Here is a 19,080-nt window from a genome sequence, read left to right as displayed (position 1 = left end):
AATAAAGTATATTAATGAGTGCTCAGAGTCAGGAGGGAGACCTCATCAGGTGGCAGCCAGCTTGTTCGGATGGAAGATGGACCAGAAAAGAGCGAGGAGAGCTTAGGAAGAGTTCCCTAACACTTTGGCTAGAGAGCAGAATTCTGTCACCACAAGTTACTGGAATTAGCACACTCTGTGCCAACCGTCCGTTCATCCTCTGGGATCTGTGAATCGTTCACCACTGTCACGGGTTGTATACTTTTCTTGTCCATTTAGCTAATGCATCATATCTAAATTGTTACTTCATAATAAATTTAATAAACTACCTTAAAATCACTTATAAATACTTGACTGCCTATGTTAGTTATCTGTGGCTCCTGATCTCAAAATCTTACAACAACATCCATATATGTGGCCTGGAAGACATACCTTGGGTTTGGGCCCTTTCAGATTCACGGATTCCTCAGAAGACGACAGTAGAGTTAAGGATGATCTGCACTCCAGCAATGTGCAGGGAGCCTTAGGTTGGCTCATGTCTGTATATCCATCATCCACTGGGCTATTAGAAATCCGTTTCTTGAAGTTTTCTGTTAGTTTGGGAACATAGGTCTGAGGTTTTCCTAAACAAGAAGGATAAAAGAAACAGTCATCACTGTAACCATCATTTTAATTTATATCATTTCCTTCTGGTATCTGTGAGCCAGCTTCCAGGCTCAGAGAGCCGTAGCTCAGTTGGTAGCACTCTCTCCTCTGAGTCAAGTCCCATTCCAGAGACTTGAGTATAAAAATCTAGGCTGGTATTCCAAACATACGAAATAGGAGCAAAGTAGGCCATTTGGCCCTTCGAGCCTGCTCTGCCATTGAATAAGATCATGACTGGTCTGTTTGTGCTTCGAATTCCACATTCCCATCTCCAATATACTCCTAAGCAGTACTCAGAATGTGGTCCATTATTGGAAGCGTCAACTTTCAGATGAGATATTAAACCAAGACCCTGGCTGCACTGCTTCCTGAGGTAGATGTAAAATATTCCCATGGCACCACATCGAATATTTCTAAAGTGTTACAGGGACAGAGGAAGCTGCAGCTCATGCGCATAGATCTTTGAAGGTGACAGGAAATATTGAGAGAGTAATTCTTGGGCTTCATAAATAGAGATTGAATAAAATAGCAGAGAAGCTATGCTAAAATTTTATAAAGCTCTGGTTAGGCCACAACTAGAGTATTGCGTCCAGTTCTGGACACCATACCTCAGGAAGGATGAAAGAGTTGTTGAGCAGGTGGAGAGGAGAGTTAACAGGATAGTTCCAGGGATGAGGGATTTTAGTTACAAATTTAGGTTGGAGAAGCTGGACCTGTTCTCCTTGCAGCAAAGGAGATTGAGGGGAGATTTGACATGTTTCGATAAGGTAGAGGAAGAAAATCTGTTCACATTAGCTGACAATGTCCAGGGCACAGCTTTAAAGTTTTGGACAAGAGATGCATAGGGGATAGGAGGAAGAACTTTTTAATACAGTGAGTGATAATGATTTACAAGATGCACTGCAGAAACTCACCAAGGCTCCTTAGACAACACCTTCCAAACCCACGACTGCTACCATCTAAAAGGACAAGGGCAGCAGATAGATGGGAACACCACCACCTGGAAGTTCCCCTCCAAGCCACTCACTATCCTGACTTGGAAATATATCGCCGTTCCTTCACTGTCGCTGGGTCAAAGTCCTGGAACTCCCTCCCTAACAGCACTGTGGGTGTACCAACACCACATGGACTGCTGCGGTTCAAGAAGGCAGCTCACCACCACCTTCTCGAGGGCAATTAGGGATGGGCAATAAATGCTGCCCTAGTCCATGACGCCCACATCCCGTAAGTGAATTTTTTAAAATCTGGAACTCGCTGCCTATGAGAGTGATGGAAATGGAGACAATCAATGATTTTAAAAGGAAACTTGACGGGCATTTGAAACAAGTAAACTTTCAGGGCCATGGGGATAGAGCAGGGGAATGGGACTGATTTGGATTGCTTGTACTTGAAGGGCTGAAAGGCCTCTTTCAGTGCCATAATGACGTGGAGCCAGGAATTGGAAACAAAATAGCTGCTGAGCAACAGGAAATCCCAGTTTAGGAACATAAGAACAGGAGGCGGCCATTCAGCCTGTCGAGCCTGCTCTGCCATTCAATGCGATCATGGCTCATCAAACACTTCAATGCCTTTTACCCGCACTATCTCCATAACCCTTTATGTCATTGTTAATCAGAAATCTATCAATCTCTACCTTAAACTTACTCAATGACTGAGCTTCCACGGCCCTCTGGGGTAGAGAATTCCAAAGATTCACAACCCTAAGAGTAAAGAAATTTCTCCTCATCTCGGTCCTAAGTGGCTTCCCCCTTATTTTGAAATTGTGTCCCGTTTCTAGACTCCCCAACCAGGGGAAACATCTTACCTGCATCTACCCTCATTATTCCTTTAAGAATTTTATAGGTTTCAATGAGATCACCAGTCATTCTTCGAAACTCTGGAGAATATAGGCCCAGTTTATTTGTCTATCTGCACTCCTAGATCCTTCTTTCTCTTTAGCCCATTTAGACACTTGGGGCTGGATTTTCATACCTCCATCCATGTCAGAACAGAGGGAGGGCCGGCAAAAAACACGGCAGACGGTACCCATTTCCTGACCCATTCCCGTTACTGGCAACTTTCAGCAGCGCGGGATAACGGTGTGAATAGCGAGTCCGCACACAGCAGTCCTAATGTTGCCAACTCCATTGCATGGATGGGCATTTCAGACCCCAATGTAATTTTGATGGAGTCAGGCTGGCTTCCGAAGGCAACGTTCAGAGTTGTGAACCATGGGTGAGCCCTGCCCTGGAGGGTAAGAAACCTTTTGACACGCAAGTTGAAAAGATGCCAACTTCATATGTCATACTGAAATACTGGATAAGTTAAATATGTTCTTAATGCAGTGATTCACATTAGGGAGCTTTGTGGGGGGGGTGGGGAGCTTTGGAGGAATGGGGGTGGGGGGCAGGGGTTGAGGGCGTGGGGGCCTCACACTCATCTACTGCAAACAGGGCTGATGTTCTAAGTGAATGGAAACAGCCTTCTAACCCGCCTGCCTCAGCATCCGCCTGTCTCCGTTTCCATCTGTTTCTGCCTCGGGCCTGCTTTAGGTGTTGGCAGCCACACCAACTCCAGCCCATCCCTACCACCCCACCCCAAAAAGTGTGAGTGTGCACTGCTGGTAAGCTATTCTACTTATGATAAATAGTATGTAAAGTTAAGGTATGACAGGGCAGCTCGGCCGAGTGGAATGTACAGCTTGTAGCTTGCCAGAAGTCGTAGACGCACCACGTGTCCTAGACAAATAGATTTGCAGGAAGTGTCACCGGCTGCACAAGTTTGAGCTCTGGGTTTTGAAATTCGAGCGGCGGCTGAAGTCACTGTGGTGCATCTGCGAGGCAGAGAACAACGTGGATAGTACATTTAGGGGGGTGGTCACACCGCAGGTTAGAAGCATGCAGGCTTACAGGGAATGGGTGACCGCCAGGCAGTCTAAGAGAACCAGGCAAGTAATGCAGGGGTGCCCCAAGACTATCTCGCTCACTAATCGGTTTTCCATTTTGGATACTGGTGAAGGTGATGGGTCCTCAAAGGAGTGCAGTCAGAGCCAAGTCCGTGGCACCACGAATGGCTCAGCTGCACAGGATGGGAGGGAGAAGAATGAAAGAGCAGTAGTGATAGGGGATTCAATAATTAAGGGAACAGGCAGGTGTTTCTGCAGTCATAGACATTGACTCCAGGATGCTATGTTGCCTCCCTGGTGCCAGGGTCAAGGATGTCACAGAGCGGCTGCAAGACATTCTTCTGGGGGAAGTTGAACAGCCAGAGGTTGTGGTCCACGTTGGTACCAACGACATATGTAGGAAAGGGGATGAGGTCCTGAAAGAAGATTTTAAGGGCCTAGGAAAGAGATTAAAAAGAAGTAATCTGAGGATTACTCCCAGTGCTATGTGCTAATAAACAGAGGAATAAGAGGATTGAGCGATTGAACATATGGCTGCAGAATTGGTGTAGGAGGGAGGGCATCTGATTTCTGAAGCACTGGGACCAATTCTGGGGTAGATGGGGCCTGTACAAGATGGACGGGTTGCATCTTAGTAGGACCGGGACTAACCCTCGTAGGGAGATTAGCTGGTGTTGATGGGGAAGATTTAATTTAGATTGGCAGGAATGGGAACGTGAGAGAAAACTCAGGTTGAAGGGAAGCAAAACTGGCAACAGGAAGTAGAAAAGTAGCAAGCAAAATTAGAAGGCTGATGAAGCACAGAAAGTACCAAATAGGATCATAATGCAGAATAATGTTAAAAAGGCAGAATTAAAGACATTCCATCTGAATGCACGCAACATTCACAACAAGGCTGATGATTTGAATGCACAAATTGAGGTAAATAAGGTATGAATTAATTGCCATTACAGAGACGTGGCTAAAGGGTGACCAAGATTGGGAAGTGAATATCCAAGGATATTTGTCATTTAGGAAAGATAGGCAAGTTGGAAAAGGAGGTAGAATAGCACTCTTAATAAGAGGCGAGATCAGTACATTTGTAAGAGAGGAACTTAGATTCAAGGATCAAGATGTGGAATCAGCTTGGGTGGAGCTAAGAACAGGCAGCAAACATTAGCAGGAGTTGTTTATAGGCCACCAAACGGTAGTGGTAATGTTAGGCATGGTATAAATCAGGAAATTAGAGGTGCATGTAACATGGGTAATACAGTAATCATGGGTGACTTCAATTTACATATAGACTGGGTAAACCTAATCAGCACTAATACTGTGGAGAATAAATTCCTGGAGTGTGTACAAGATGGGTTTCTGGAGCAGCATGTTGAAGAACCAACTAGGGATCAGGCTATTTTACATTTAGTATTATGTAATGAGAAAGGGCTAATTAATAACCTCGCTGTAGTTTGAATGTGATATAGTTCAGGGCAATGCCTTGACCAATCAGGATCAAGCTGCCTGATTTAAATTTCAAGCAATGCTTGGCAGTTAACTGTCAGTTACCATCACTGGTGCGTTCTCCATGGCAACACCTCTGCCAATCAGAGTCCATTTACCAACCAATCAGCACGTTCTTCTCATACAATATAAATTGTTGTTTTCCTCTTACATTGGTAAACTTGAGCACAAGATGAAAAGCTTTGACATGTCTCTTTTTTCAGCAATACCCAAGTTCTGTATTACCAAACGACTATTTATATAGTTCATTCTGAAACCAGGGTCTTAAATCAGAAGAAAGGAAACTATGAAGGTATGAGGGGCAAATTGGCTGTGGTGGATTGGGAAAATACACTAAAAGATTTGATGGTGACAGGCAATGGCTAGTATTTAAAGAAATAGTACACTGACTACAACAGATATACATTCCTTTAAAGCACAAACATCCAATAGGAAATGTGAATCAACCATGGCTAATAAAAGAAGTTAAAAATTGCATTAAATCAAAGTGGCTAAAAAGGATGCCAGAAATATTAGTAAGCCTGAGGATTGGGAACAATTTATAACCCAGCAAAGGATGATCAAGAAGCTGATAAAAAAGGGAAAAGAGAATATGGCCGATGGATGCCCTTGCGAATGGAAAGCTGTCTCAAGTGGTGTTCCACAGGGCTCGGTGTTGGGACCCTTGCTGTTTGTGTTATATATTAACGATTTGGATGTGAACGTGGGGGGCATGATTGGGAAATTTGCAGATGACACAAAGATTGGCCAAGTAGTGGATAGTGTAGAGGATAGCCATAATCTCCAAAACAATATAGATGGGTTGGTGGAGTGGGCAGTAAAGTAGCAGATGGATTTTAACATAGAGAAGTGTAAGGTCATACATTTAGGGAGGTCAAACAGTTACAGGGATTACACAATAAATGGGAATATACTAAGAGGGGTAGATGAAGTAAGAGATCTTGGCGTACAAGTACACAGGTCCCTGAAGGCAGCAGTTCAAGTAGACAAGGTTGTAAAGAAGGCATATGGAATGCTCTCCTTCATTGGCAGAGGTATAGAATATAAAAGTAAGGATACAATGTTGGAATTGTATAAAAAACTGGTGAGGCCACAACTGGACTATTGTGTGCAGTTCTGGTCACCACATTACAGGAAGGAGGTAATAGCTCTGGAGAGAGTGCAGAGGAAGTTTACAAGAATGTTGCCAGGGTTAGAAAAGTGTAGCTACGAGGAGAGATTGGATAGGTTGGGGTTATTTTCCTTGGAACAAAGAAGGCTGAGAGGTAACTTGATTGAGGTGTACAAAATTATGAGGGGAATAGATAGAGTGGACAGGATAAAATTGTTTCCCTTGGTGGAGAATTCTGGAACCAGGGGACATAGATTCAAGATAAGTGGCAGAAGGTGTAGGGGGGACATGAGGAAGAACTTTTTTTACGCAGAAGGTAGTGGGTGTCTGGAATTCGCTGCCCAAGTTGGTGGTAGAGGCAGAAACTCTAAACTCTTTAAAAAGTACCTGGATCTGCACCTAAAGTGCTGTAAGCTGCAGGGCTATGAGCCGGGTGAAGGAAGGTGGGATTAGGAAGGGCACATGGGTGTCCTTGGGCTGGCATGGACAAGATGGGCCGAATGGCCTCCTTCTGTGCTGTAACTTTTCTATGGTTCTAATATGAATGCAAGTTAGCAAGAACCATAAAGGTGGGCTATAAAAGCTTTTTTAGGTATGTAAAAAGGAAAAACTTATCTAGTACAAATGTGGTCCCATTACAGGTGGAGACAGGAGAATTTATAGTGGAGAACAGGGAAATGGCAGAGGAACTGAACAACTATTTTGTGTTTGTCTTCACGGAAGAAGATACAGAAATCTCCCAGAAATACTAAGCAACCAAGGTATTAGTGAAGCTGAGACACTGGAAGAAATTAATATTAGTAAAGAGTTAGTACTTGAAAAGTTAACTGGATTGAAGGTTGATAAATCCCCTGGACCAGGTGAGCTACATCCCACAGGGTTGAAGGAGGTGGCTAGAGAGATAGTAGATCCATTGGTGGTTATCTTTCAAAATTCTATAGATTCTGGAAAGATTCCTGCGGACTGGAAAGCAGCAAATGTAACCCCAATATTTAAGAAGGGAGGGAGAGGGACAATGGAGAACTACAGACCTGTTACTTTGACATCAGTAGTAGGGAAAATGTTAGAATCTATGATAAAGGATGTGTGATAACTGGACACTTAAAAAGTAATGATAAAATTAGGCCAAGTCAACATGGATTTATGAAAGGGAAATCATGTTTGATAAACCTTTTGGGAGTTTTTTTGAGGATAAGAACATAGGAAATAGGAACAGGAGTAGACCATTTGGCCCCTCGAGCCTGCTCCACCATTCAATAAAATCATAGCTGATCTTCTTGTGTTTTGATTTCCACATTCCCAACCAACCCTGATAACCTTTGATTCCCTTGCCTAACAAGAATCTATCTACCTCTGCCTTAAAAATATTCTGAGGCAGAGAGTTCCAAAGTCACACAACCCTCTGAGAAAAAATTTCTCCTCATCTCTGACCTAAAAGGACGACCCCTAATTTTAAAACAGTGCCCCCTAGTTCTGGACTCACCCACAAGAGGAAACATGCTTTCCACGTCACCTTTTCAAAGCCGCTCAGTATCTTGGATACTTCAATCAAATCACCTCTCACTCTTCTGAATTCCAGTGGAAACAAGCCTCATAAGACAATCCACTCGTTCCAGGTATCAATCTAGTAAATCCCCTCTGAACTGCTTCCAATGCATTTACATCTTTCCTTAAATGAGGAGACCAAAATTGCATACAAAACTGCAGGATGTTACCTGTAGCATGGATAAAGGAGAACCAGTGGATGTGGTGTATTTCGATTTTTGATAAGGTTCCACACAGGAGGTTAGTAAACAAAATTAGGGCGCATGGGATTTGGCGCAATAAACTTGTATGGATTGAGAATTGGTTAACAGACAGAAAGCAGAGAATAGGAATAAACGGGTCATTCTTAGGATGGCAGGCTGTTACTAGTGGGGTACCGCAAGGATGATTGCTTGGGCCACATCTATTCACAACTTATATCAATGATTTGGATGTGTGGACCAATTGTAATATTTCCACATTTGCTGATGACACAAAACTAGGTGGGAATATGAGTTGCAAGGAGGATGCAAGGAAGCTTCAAGCGGACTTGGACAAGTGAATAGGCAAGAACATGGCAGATGGAATAAAATGCGAATAAGTGTGAAGTTATCCACTTTGATAGGAAAAAACAGAAAGACAGAATATTTCTTAAATAGTGAGAGTTTGGGAAGTGTTGGTGTCCAAAGGGCCATGGGTCCTTGTTCATGAGTCTATAAAAGCTAGCATGCAGTGCAGCAAGCAATAAGGAAGACAAATGGTATGTTGGCCTTCATCACAAGGGGATTTGAGTACAGAAGTAAAGATGTGTTGCTACAATAATAGGCCTTGGTGAGCCTCAACTGGAGTATTGTGTACAGTTTTGGTCTCCTTATCTAAGGAAGGATATACTTGCCATTGAGGGAGTGCAATAGACTAGTTCCTGGGATGCCAGGATTGATTTATGAGGAGAGATTGAGGAAACTGGGCCTGTATTCTCTCAAGTTTCAAAGAATGAGAGATGATCTCATTGAAACTTACAAAATTCTTACAGGGCATCACAGGGTGAGCGTAGATAGGATGTTTCTCCTGGCTGGTGAGTCTAGAATCAGGGAACATAGTCTCAGAATAAGGGGTAGGCCATTTAAGACTGAGGTGAGGAGAAATTTCTTCACTCAGAGGTTGGTGAATCTTTGGAATTTTTTATCCCAGAGGGCTGTGGAAGCTCAATCATTAAGCATGTTCAAAACAAAAATCAATAAATTTCTGGAGACTAATGACATCAAGGGATAGGGAGATAATGCAGGAAAGTGGCATTGAGGTAGATGATCAGCCATGATCTAATTGAATGGCAGAGCAGGCTCAACAGGCTGAATGGTCTACTCCTATTCCTATGCTGGGCAGGAGGCGGGATCACGACATCGGGAAATGGCACAACTCAGAATTCCAACCTCCAAGATGAAATTCCGGCCACTGTTTTCCAAGGAGTATGTGGAGTCCTTATGCTTCCTACTGAAATGTATTATCTTGCACTTATCTGTACTGGATTTCATTTTCCAGGTATATGCCCATTCTGCAGGTGTTTTAATGTCCTCCTTAATTTTATCAGTCTTCCTCTATATTAAGTACACTCCCCAATTTGGTGTCATCTGCAAATTTTGAAATTGCACTTCCAACTTATGAGTCCAAGTCATTTATGTAAATGGTGGACAGTGGTTCATTACCAATCTTGTAGAACCCCACTTTCCAACATTTTCCAACCTGAGCAACTACCTTTAACCCTACTCGCTGTTTCCCTGTTTTGTTGTCAGCTTGGTATCAGTTTAGTTGCTCCGACTCCACATGTTTTGACCTTAATCATGAATCTACTAAGTGTCACCTCATCGAAGTCAAAATGAAATTACAAATATATTATTTCTCGTGCACGAACTTCTGTTACTTCTTCAGGGAATCGAATAAAGTTGTTCAAACATGGTCTTCCCTTTTGGAATTTCCACAAACTACTCTGTTATATTTTTAGCTTCCAGGTATTTTTCTATTACATCTTTGTGAAAGATTCCATTATCTTTCCTACCACTGACATTAAGCTAATTGGGGTTAGTTTCCTGAGCTTGTTCCATCTCAATCTTTATCGATAGGAACATCATTAGCTGTTCGCCAGTCTTCGGACTTTACCTGCAGGTAATGGGGTTTTTCTGCTCAGGGGCTTCTCAGTGATATAATCCTCAGGAGTGATTAAGTTGTGCTTCTTAAGTAGCTCACTGTCTATGCAGTCCCTGAATGCGGACTTCGCTGCAAGGAGACAGAAGGATAAGAAAGATTATCAGCAATGTATATCATGTCAACACAATGGCTGTGAATCTGCAGTAAAGCCTATGAACCAATTTTGAATTGTTGGCAATATAGGAAACATGACATCCCAAATTGTGCACAGCAAACTCCCACAAACAGCAATGTAACAATCAGTTTTAGTGATATTGGTTAAGGGATAAATGTTGGCCAGGACATCAGGAATAATTCTCCTGCTCTTCTTCAAAATAGTGCCAAGGGATCTTTTATGTCTTCAGACAGGGTCTTAATTAAATGTCTTGTCCCAAAGATGGAGCCTCCAACAGTGCAGCACTGTCACAGTCCTGCACTGCAGGAAAAATGGTCGAATTTGTTGGATGTTACATTTCACTCCTGTTATAGCCGAAGTAGTTGATAAAGCTGAGTTATTTAAAAATCCCATAAAGAAATTTTAAACAACTGTCATAACCTATAATTTTAAGTGTTATGTTTGAGATGCGACTCTAAATTCAGGAATCAGACCACCAGTTCTTGAGGTTTTACATTAAAATAAATGAAACATTTTATTAATTTACACAGGTTAAAATATATATATACACATGGCGTCAAATTACTGCCATCATAACTTTTAACAAATTTCCAAACTAATCTCCATTAAGGCATCAGCAAGCCACAGACTTAACCAAACACCAGGCAAAGCATTTTCACTTTACGAATTCAAAATTAGGTTCTTTTCACTTTGGTTCCTGTGGAGCCAGTTGGAGGCTTGCAGCTGCCTTTTGATCTCATACTGCCTCTGCTCTGCACAACTGAAAACTGAAGTTATACCTACCACTGCCCATTGAATGTAAATTCTCATTGTATCACCAGCATCTTCTAACAATGAAACCCCTTTCATTGTACCAATTTTATTAGTAATATCAACATCTTGCTTGGTATCTGCTAGATAGATGTCAGTTTTCACCCCACTTCTTGAATGCTCTATTCAAAAAATGCAAATGCACTCTCACTCACATATCAAAACTGGTACATACCAAAGCAACCAGACTAGCTGGCTTTAATCCAGTTAAGACACACCCACAGATTGAATCTCTATTTTAAAAGAAAAATATTTTCCAATAATATTATATACATTAATAGCTTCATGATGGCTCCCAATATCCTCTCATTTGCAAACATGCTCTTGGGGTAAGCGCATCTTCAGCCAGCGTCTGTAACCACAGGAATTCAACATGTATTTTGGAATGAGCGTAATCCCGTCAATTCATACGTAAACCCCAAATTCCATTCTCCTATGCCGGAACTTGCACCCAAATATAAAATTGGAACTTCATGCTCTTACTGGTGAGGGCCACAGATGAAGTTCTGGAGGGTACCTCACTGCTGTGGAATGGCACATCAGGGAAGCTACCACTGTGGGAAAGTGGGGAGAGAAGGAGGTTGAATTAAAATGCAACGCTAAGACAGCATTCACTTTACAAGCCTTCAGAACCTATCAAGCATTACTACATTGCATATAATAGGTGCAAGATATGGTTCAATGATAGTACTGCTACTGCACCTGGTCTATGCCTTTCTTCAGCTGTTCCTGACCCAACGCCTCTCCCCCACTTAAGAGAGACAGGGAGATAATTGTGAAATGAAGAAAATATTCCTTTTATAATTGGTTGCATCATCTAGTCACCATGGTCTCCTGGATCTGGTTTGATCACCTTTAAGGAGACAGGAGTTTCTGGCATTTTTATTCCTAAATTAACCTAAACTCTGGATTTTTGTCTCTCCCAGGAGATTGTGTGGCTGCATAGATAGGGAGCAGTTCAGGGGCGCTGATGTGCTGAAGTCACTGCATGCATAGGATAGGTTTGATGAGCTAGCTGGTCTTTGCCTGTCCTTTTTCATATATTGAATACATCACACTATGGTATTGTTTTATTTCAGAAAGAGACAAGATTGAAGCTTCTGTGATTGAAATCTGTGTGGTTGTGGTTTCTCTTTTTGAAGTTCAATACGATATAAAGTTGGACACCTGCCAGTAATAATTCACTGTTGACTTTGATAATATGCAAATGTGACCACATTTCAGTTATACAGAGCAAAACTCAATCTTCTCTGATAAAATATTGGCAAATTATTAAAACTTTATGATCCATTAGCAAAATACCAGGTACAATCTTAGCTTTCTTTATTATTTATTCCTGAGAATTAGGCAAAGAACAAGCTGTCATAGTTCAGTATTTAAAGACCTATTAATTTCATAGCCCTATCAATCCCCTTGTTGGCCCTGGCAAGTTTCAGACAGTTCAGGAAACCTGTGCACTGGCCATTAAAGCCAGAATGCCAGGTGAAATCCTCACTCAATTGCCACTTTGCATATGATAACCACTGACTCACCTGCTCCTCTGGATTTACCCAGATGCCGCAAGACATGCACATGTTAAATCCAGAAGTCATCGGGTTCATGTCAGGTTTCAAAACACTGGTATTTTGTCCTTCAAGCTCTTGCATGTACCAACACCCACCCCAACACCCACCCCACCCCACACAGGTTAAAACACAGCCCCTGCCCCATGATCTCGAGGCACAGCTCCATATGGACTGTAACTGAATTATGAAACGCAGAAAACACCAAGACAAAAGCAACTATCAATGTTTAATTTTTATCACAATGTCCTTCATAAACAGTCCACCAACACTCGCTCTCTCGAAGAATAAATTTTCGATGAAGCATCAGAGGATGAACAAGGCCAGTGGAATGAGATTCAGCAAGGGTCAATCTATGGAGGATGGGAAGGGAAGATTACAAGACTGAAGTCCTTGTTTCTGAACCCCCTGAATATAAAGACTCCAGTGTTACAAACAATTTCTTCCTATCTACCACTAGCGTTATGTGACCAGTAAGTTTTACCTGCTGGCACTCCCAGTGATTTCTGATTCAGTGATTGATAATCGATTCCATACCCCGTTTTTCTATTCAGGGCCTTCTCCTCTGCTGCTGTGGTTCGTGCCCGGGCCTGGATGATGTGCTTTTCAACTGTGTCAGCTTCTGCAATTCGTTTGTCATACTCTGTGTGAATCTATTTAGTGATTATCAAAATTAATTGATTTAAATTGATACAAACATTTAAAAAAAAAAGTGGGTAACTTCTCTAGTAGTTCACTGTTGATGGAAAATCCCTGTGTAAAACATTAACCTATCTATCTCCTTCAGATGCCAACTGACTATTGTGCCTTCTGTTCTAAATATGACTTAAAATTTGTATAATTCCTCCGATTTTGGTCTAATAGTGAGCCCGTGTACACTGAGGTAAAGCAGCTTTGTGGTGGATCCTGGATATAAGTTTACATCCCAGCCATTCGTCACATAGAAATCCTCCATCTTAGGCTCCCTAGGGAATGAGGGAAATGTGGAATTTGCTCCCTTGAGTTCTTTTTTGGGACTTCCTTTGTTGTTTGGTCAGATACTCGGGGGAGGCCAAATGAGTACGAGTGAAAAACTCCAAAATAGAGAGGGGAACGACTCCTAATATTCAGCTGGTAAAGCCAATCTATAGCTAAAAAACAACAAAAGCAAATTACTACATGCGCTGGAAGTCTGAAACAAAAACAGAACATACCTGAAACACACAGCACTCCAACATCTGTTGGAGTAAGATCTGTCCATGACTTTTCATAAGTATTGGGAGATGTTAGTGAAGAACAGCTTTTCAGCAAGTACAGACTCTGGGGAAAGGGAGAGCAGGGAACTAACAGAGGAAGATGTCTGTGATAAAGTGGAGGGTAGGAGCGATTAAGCGACCCACATGATTATGGTGCAAGACAAAATGAGTTAATAATGAGTATAGAGACAAAAGATGGGTCCAAAGGAGTGTAAATAGAAGAATGGCAGATGGAAAGGAAAGCATGACTATGAGGAAAGCGCTCCCATTAGCCCAAGGATGTGGCAGAAGGCAGATATGACCCAGGGGGTGCGAACAGTAGGATATCAGTAGAGGACCCCCAACCGGGGCCCAGCACACACCACCTCCACTCACAGTGGCTCTGTATTATTAAGCTATGCAGATCCAGTTTTGATCCCCATTATCTGTTCTCAGCTAAGCTAGGAGCCCAGGCTCCATAAATGGCATCAGTCTCCAGGGTAAAGAGTGGACAATTAACCAGGGTTCTTGCTCCAGTGAATATCCAGTGACTCCAGCCTGTAAAGTATGGGTTTTTTGGAGACCAAGGAGACCAGGCCTCAGCTCAGCTGTAAGCCTCTCACTTTTGGTTATCCTACTAACATTCATAGCCTCTGTTTGCACCCCAGGAATGGCCATTTGGGCAAGAATGCAGTGTGAATGGCACCTAATGACCAGCACTGAGGGAAGAATGAATGCCTTCAGGAGAGGAAGATGGGAGAAAAGGAGTGCAAACTGGCAAAAAACAATCTTTAAAAAGGAACAGCTTCAAGCACAAACTACATCTTGGATAACCGTCAACACTAAAAAGGCAGCAAAACAAGGAAGGAGGAAAAGGAAAAGGTCGTACCTCTTGCAGCTGTTGCACAAATCTCTCGTGGTACTCATTGTCTCCACCACGTGACGTCAGAAGGTTCTTTATTACGTCCTTGCCAATAACTTTTCCAGTGTAAAGTTCCTTGAAGATACTTGCCAATAAAAACGATATGTCCTATTTGGCAAATAAAAAAATATATATTGCCAGATTCCACATTTGTTCAGCAATCTGTGGTGAATTAATTGAACTCAGCTAAGGTGGCAGTAGAGGGATTACAATTGACCTCAGTATTCCTGGGTTGAAGAAGATGAAATCTGCCAGGGTCCCAGCTCCTGTTCACTATCCAGGACCCTTCTGCTCAAAGTGCACATGTTTAAGTTATGGGTAAGGCTCTCCTGCAGTGTCTGCCATGAGGGTGTCTATTGACACCACTTTGTCAGCCAATGAGATAGAGGTGGGGTGGAACTTAAGCAAGCTATCTACTTTCAAGCCTACTTACTCAGCAAATAGTAAAGCAAACAAAGCTTATCCAAACAACGCACTATGACCAACAGTCTACAGAGTCTATTTAAACAGTCTCTCTATGAACTCGAGCAAACAGAACTCACAGCTAAAACAGCAACTTTTCTTGATAAAAGCAGGGTTATTTCTCCAGCAAAATTCAGTCAATGGAGGCTAGTTAAATAATAAAGAGTGATTATTTCTCCAGCAAAATACACTGAGTGAAGGATAGTTACATGGTGCAAATTGATTATTTCTTCATCAAAATGCAGTTTTGGAGAAATTCCACGCGTAAAATTAATTCCAGTCATTTACAGCATAAAATAAATTCCAGTCATTTACAGCATAAAATAAATTCCAGTCATTTACAGCATAAAATAAATTCCAGTCATTTACAGCAGAAAATAAATTCCAGTCATTTACAGCAGAAAATAAATTCCAGTCATTTACAACAATGTGGTCTCCAGGCACGATTGACTGGGGAATTATCCAATCATCCTATTTCTAATGTTCTTATCTCCATTCTGGCTGGGAATAGTGATTTCACTAAATGCAGCCCAAACCAAAACCTGATGAAATTTGAATGGTAATATTTTAATTAAATAGTAAAACCAGAATTAATCGGGTCAAGGCCTATAGTGTAGAATATCACTAATGAGGAGATGAGAAATATCATGAAGTATAGGATTTTAAAAGCTTGTAGATTGGTGTAGGAAGGAAAAAGTGAGGGAGGTAAGGAATTCACTATCCTGAGAAGTAATGATCGTTGTACAATGTGACCAAATGGTGAATCTTAATTAGATAGTATCATACAGCACAGAGCGCAGGAGACCATTCGGTCCATCATGCATGTGCCAGCTCTTTGAAGGAGTTCTCCAATTAGTCCCATCCTCCTGCTGTTTCTCCATAGCTCTGCATTTTTATTCCTTTTCAAGTATATATCAAATTCCCTTTTGAAAGTTACTAGTGAATCTGATTACTCCACTCTTTCAGGTGCTGCATTTCAGTTTAATTCCTAAACAATGAGGATGCGGAAAGAGCAAACAGATAGTAAGGTGAAGTCTTAGGAGCTTAAAAGAAGGAACAGAGTGAAGTTAAAATGAAGAACAGGAAATCAGCAATAGTGGGAGGCTATAAGTGAAAGATAGGTCACAAAACAAATGGCAGGTTCTCTCTTGTATTCTGCCCAGAGGAATGAGAGAAATGCTACAAAAGCTATGCAGCTGTAAACTTTGACAAATCAGTTATCCCACTGGTTGACAACAAATCAAAATTACATAGAAGTTTCACCACATTTGACTTTGGATGTGACCTAAAGCTCTAATGAGTAGTCAGTGCATTAGTGGAATCAGTAAAACAATATTAGCAAATGCTGCTCTGGTTCTTGCCACCAAAAGCATCTTTGGATAGACATTACTCAACGTACTTAACCTCAATGTCAGATGCACCACATCCAATGTAGTTTTACATTTTTCCAAAAAATAAAAAGGACCCTCACTGGCTTGGCTGAGTATAATGACTTGATGGTTTTTTACCTGTGTTCTTCCTGATGTTGGCCGATGTCTGTACATAAACGGTTCTGAAGAGGCAGTCTGGACATTATCATTTTCATACAGCTCACAGGCATCCTGACAGGAACAACAAAAAATAACAAGCTGGAGAAAAGCTTTCAATTACGAAATAACTTTAACCTCCAATGTTTGTAAAAGAAACTTTGGGGTGAATTGATTGACATTTTCTTGTTTACAAAGGGAATGTTCAAAATTGTTCACAATGCTGAAGAGTTCCAACTAATTGGATATAAAGGACTTTGGGATGTCCTGAGGTCTTGAAAGACGCTACAACAATGTGACCGTCAAGCCATTGTCTATTGTCTGTGTAGTTACAGTTCAGCTTTTTCTGCTTTTTTGTTGACAAAGGATTAAATCTATGTACTACCTTTCCTAGTTATAGGTCCATCTGGCTGCATCTCATGTTATGCTAATAATCAAAATTTAAATATCTAAAAATAGACAGCAACTTGCATTCACATATTAAGATGCATGCTACCAAGTGCTATTAAGCAGCACTTACTTCCCAATAACTAGCTCACCGATGCTCAACCTGGGTCCTATCAAGCTTCAGACCTCATTACAGCCTTTGCCCAAAATGGGGGAAAAAAATGAGCTGAATTCCAGAGAAGATGTAAAGTCACTGCCCTTGACATCAAGGCAGCATTAGACTGAATGTGGCAGCGCTCAGTCAAAATTAAGTCAATGGGGATTGGGGGAAGAACTCTCCTGTGGCTTAAGTTATACATGACACAAAGAAAGATGGTTGAGTTTGCTGGAGGCCAATCACCTCAGCCCCATTGCTCAAGGCAGTGTCTAAGGTCCCATTGTCTTCAGTTGCGTCATCAATGACCTTGCCTCCACCATAAAGTCACAAGTGAAGATATTTGTTGATAAGTGCATAGAGTTCAGTACCATCTATAATTTCCCTGATAATGAAGCAGTCCATGCTCACTTGCAGCAAGATCCAAACAAGATCCAGGTTTGGACTGGTAAGAGGCAAGTGATATTCATGCCATTGAAGTATCAAGCAATGACCATATCCAGTAAGAGTGAGTTTAACCACTTCCCCCCCTTGGCATTCAATAGCATCACCATTACCAAATCTCTACTATTAATATCCTGGGAGTCACTGCTGATCAGAAACCGAACTGGAGCAGCCACATAAATGTTGTGCCCGCTGGAGCTGGTCAGAGGGTGGGTATTCTGCCACATGTGATTGTAAAGCTTTGGGATGTCCTGAGGTCATAAAAGATGCTGTAAAAATGCAAATTCTTTCTTTCTTCTCTTTAAGGTATAATTACAATGTGACACATTTACATAAGAATTTGTAACGGAGGAAGTCAAAACTATGATATAAAAAACGACAGCTGAAAATAATTCCATTGTAAGGATATCTAGATAGACATTAAAATTTTGATATGTTACAGGTGTATTGGTTAAAGGGACAAAAGTGTTTACTAATTTATTGCAGTAGGTAATTATTTTACAGGAACCAATCAAAAAACAGTGCACTATTTCTGAGGGGTTCTCTTACAATTCTCTTTCTAAATTATTGCAGTGGAAATGTGCACCGTACAACCTTTCGCACCCCAGCATGAGCAATTCCAGGGCCTAAGGAAAAAATATATAGACATAGCTGTCATATTTTATATAAACTTCAGAGGCTGTTAGATTAATGTCTGTGGCCATTTTACCTTTGTCATTTTTGAAGCTGACTCTTGTGCAGTTTGGATCTGCGGCAAAATGCTACTTTTTTCCAAAGGAGAGAGGTCGTTTTTCTCCACAGTTTCTTCTTCATTCATTTCACAAATATTCTTGTCAGGAACCTAACCGAATAAAACAAGTTTGTCTTGATTATTAAGGAAAGGAGGAGTAAGTGTTAAAGAGAGAAGGCTGCTGACTTGGCATGGACTCGATGGGCTGAATGGCCCCCTTCTGTGCTGTAATGACTCCATGATTCTCCTGTTCTACTTCCTCTCTTCATCAGGCACCTTCCATGTACTGTAAAGATTCTTGAATAAGACTTTCATGGTCTTCAGACGGTGCTGAGTGAGTGTTTATGTGTTGAGAGACTTTCAGAGGTGCTTGCTTTTTATAAAGTGGATCTGTTATTAGGTACAGGTAACACAGGCAAGGTCACATTTTTCACCCATCCCTAGCTGACACTTTGTTATTGCTGGATTCGAATCCCAGAACTCCTTAATTCACAGCATTGTAGAGGCACCTGCACCTTACAAGGCTGCATTAGTTCAAGAAGCAAGCTCCCTGCTGGCTCCTCGATGACCAAGTATGAGCAATAAATGCCGGCCTTTCCAGCAATGCTCACATAGTGAGAATAAACACTGAAAAAAGTACAATATACTCAGCATAAAATCTCCAACATCTGCCGAGACACCTTCTCTGGTTTCAAATTACTTCAGTGTTCAATAATGTGACTATGGACCGAATGAAAAAAAGGCATAAAAACACAAGAAATAGCAGGAGTAGACCAAACAACCCATTGAACCTGCTCTGCCATTCAATACGATCATGCCTTTGTCATGAAACTAATGTATTTTCTCATTATATTATTGTGGTTTGTTGTAAAGTTGGTTTATGGGTGTGGGTGTAACTCTTATCGAGTCAAA

The 19,080-nt window shown here is 41.5% G+C and overlaps 1 protein-coding gene across 1 annotated transcript in view; it reads right to left on the bottom strand.

The window, feature by feature from the left end:
• Nucleotides 1-19,080, bottom strand: part of dlec1 (DLEC1 cilia and flagella associated protein) — a 154,150-nt gene that overhangs the window by 125,477 nt on the left and 9,593 nt on the right. Inside the window, 6 exon segments of the mRNA XM_078536422.1 lie at nucleotides 412-602; nucleotides 9,795-9,911; nucleotides 12,814-12,982; nucleotides 14,433-14,573; nucleotides 16,436-16,528; nucleotides 18,148-18,279. Coding sequence (XP_078392548.1) covers nucleotides 412-602; nucleotides 9,795-9,911; nucleotides 12,814-12,982; nucleotides 14,433-14,573; nucleotides 16,436-16,528; nucleotides 18,148-18,255 — 819 coding nt within the window. The 5' untranslated portion in view covers nucleotides 18,256-18,279.

Source organism: Cetorhinus maximus, chromosome 3, assembly GCF_964194155.1.
Source record: "Cetorhinus maximus chromosome 3, sCetMax3.hap1.1, whole genome shotgun sequence".
Taxonomy (NCBI): Eukaryota; Metazoa; Chordata; class Chondrichthyes; order Lamniformes; family Cetorhinidae; genus Cetorhinus; species Cetorhinus maximus.
Note: the sequence above shows the minus strand (reverse complement) of the source record. Positions and strands in the feature narration are given on the sequence as shown.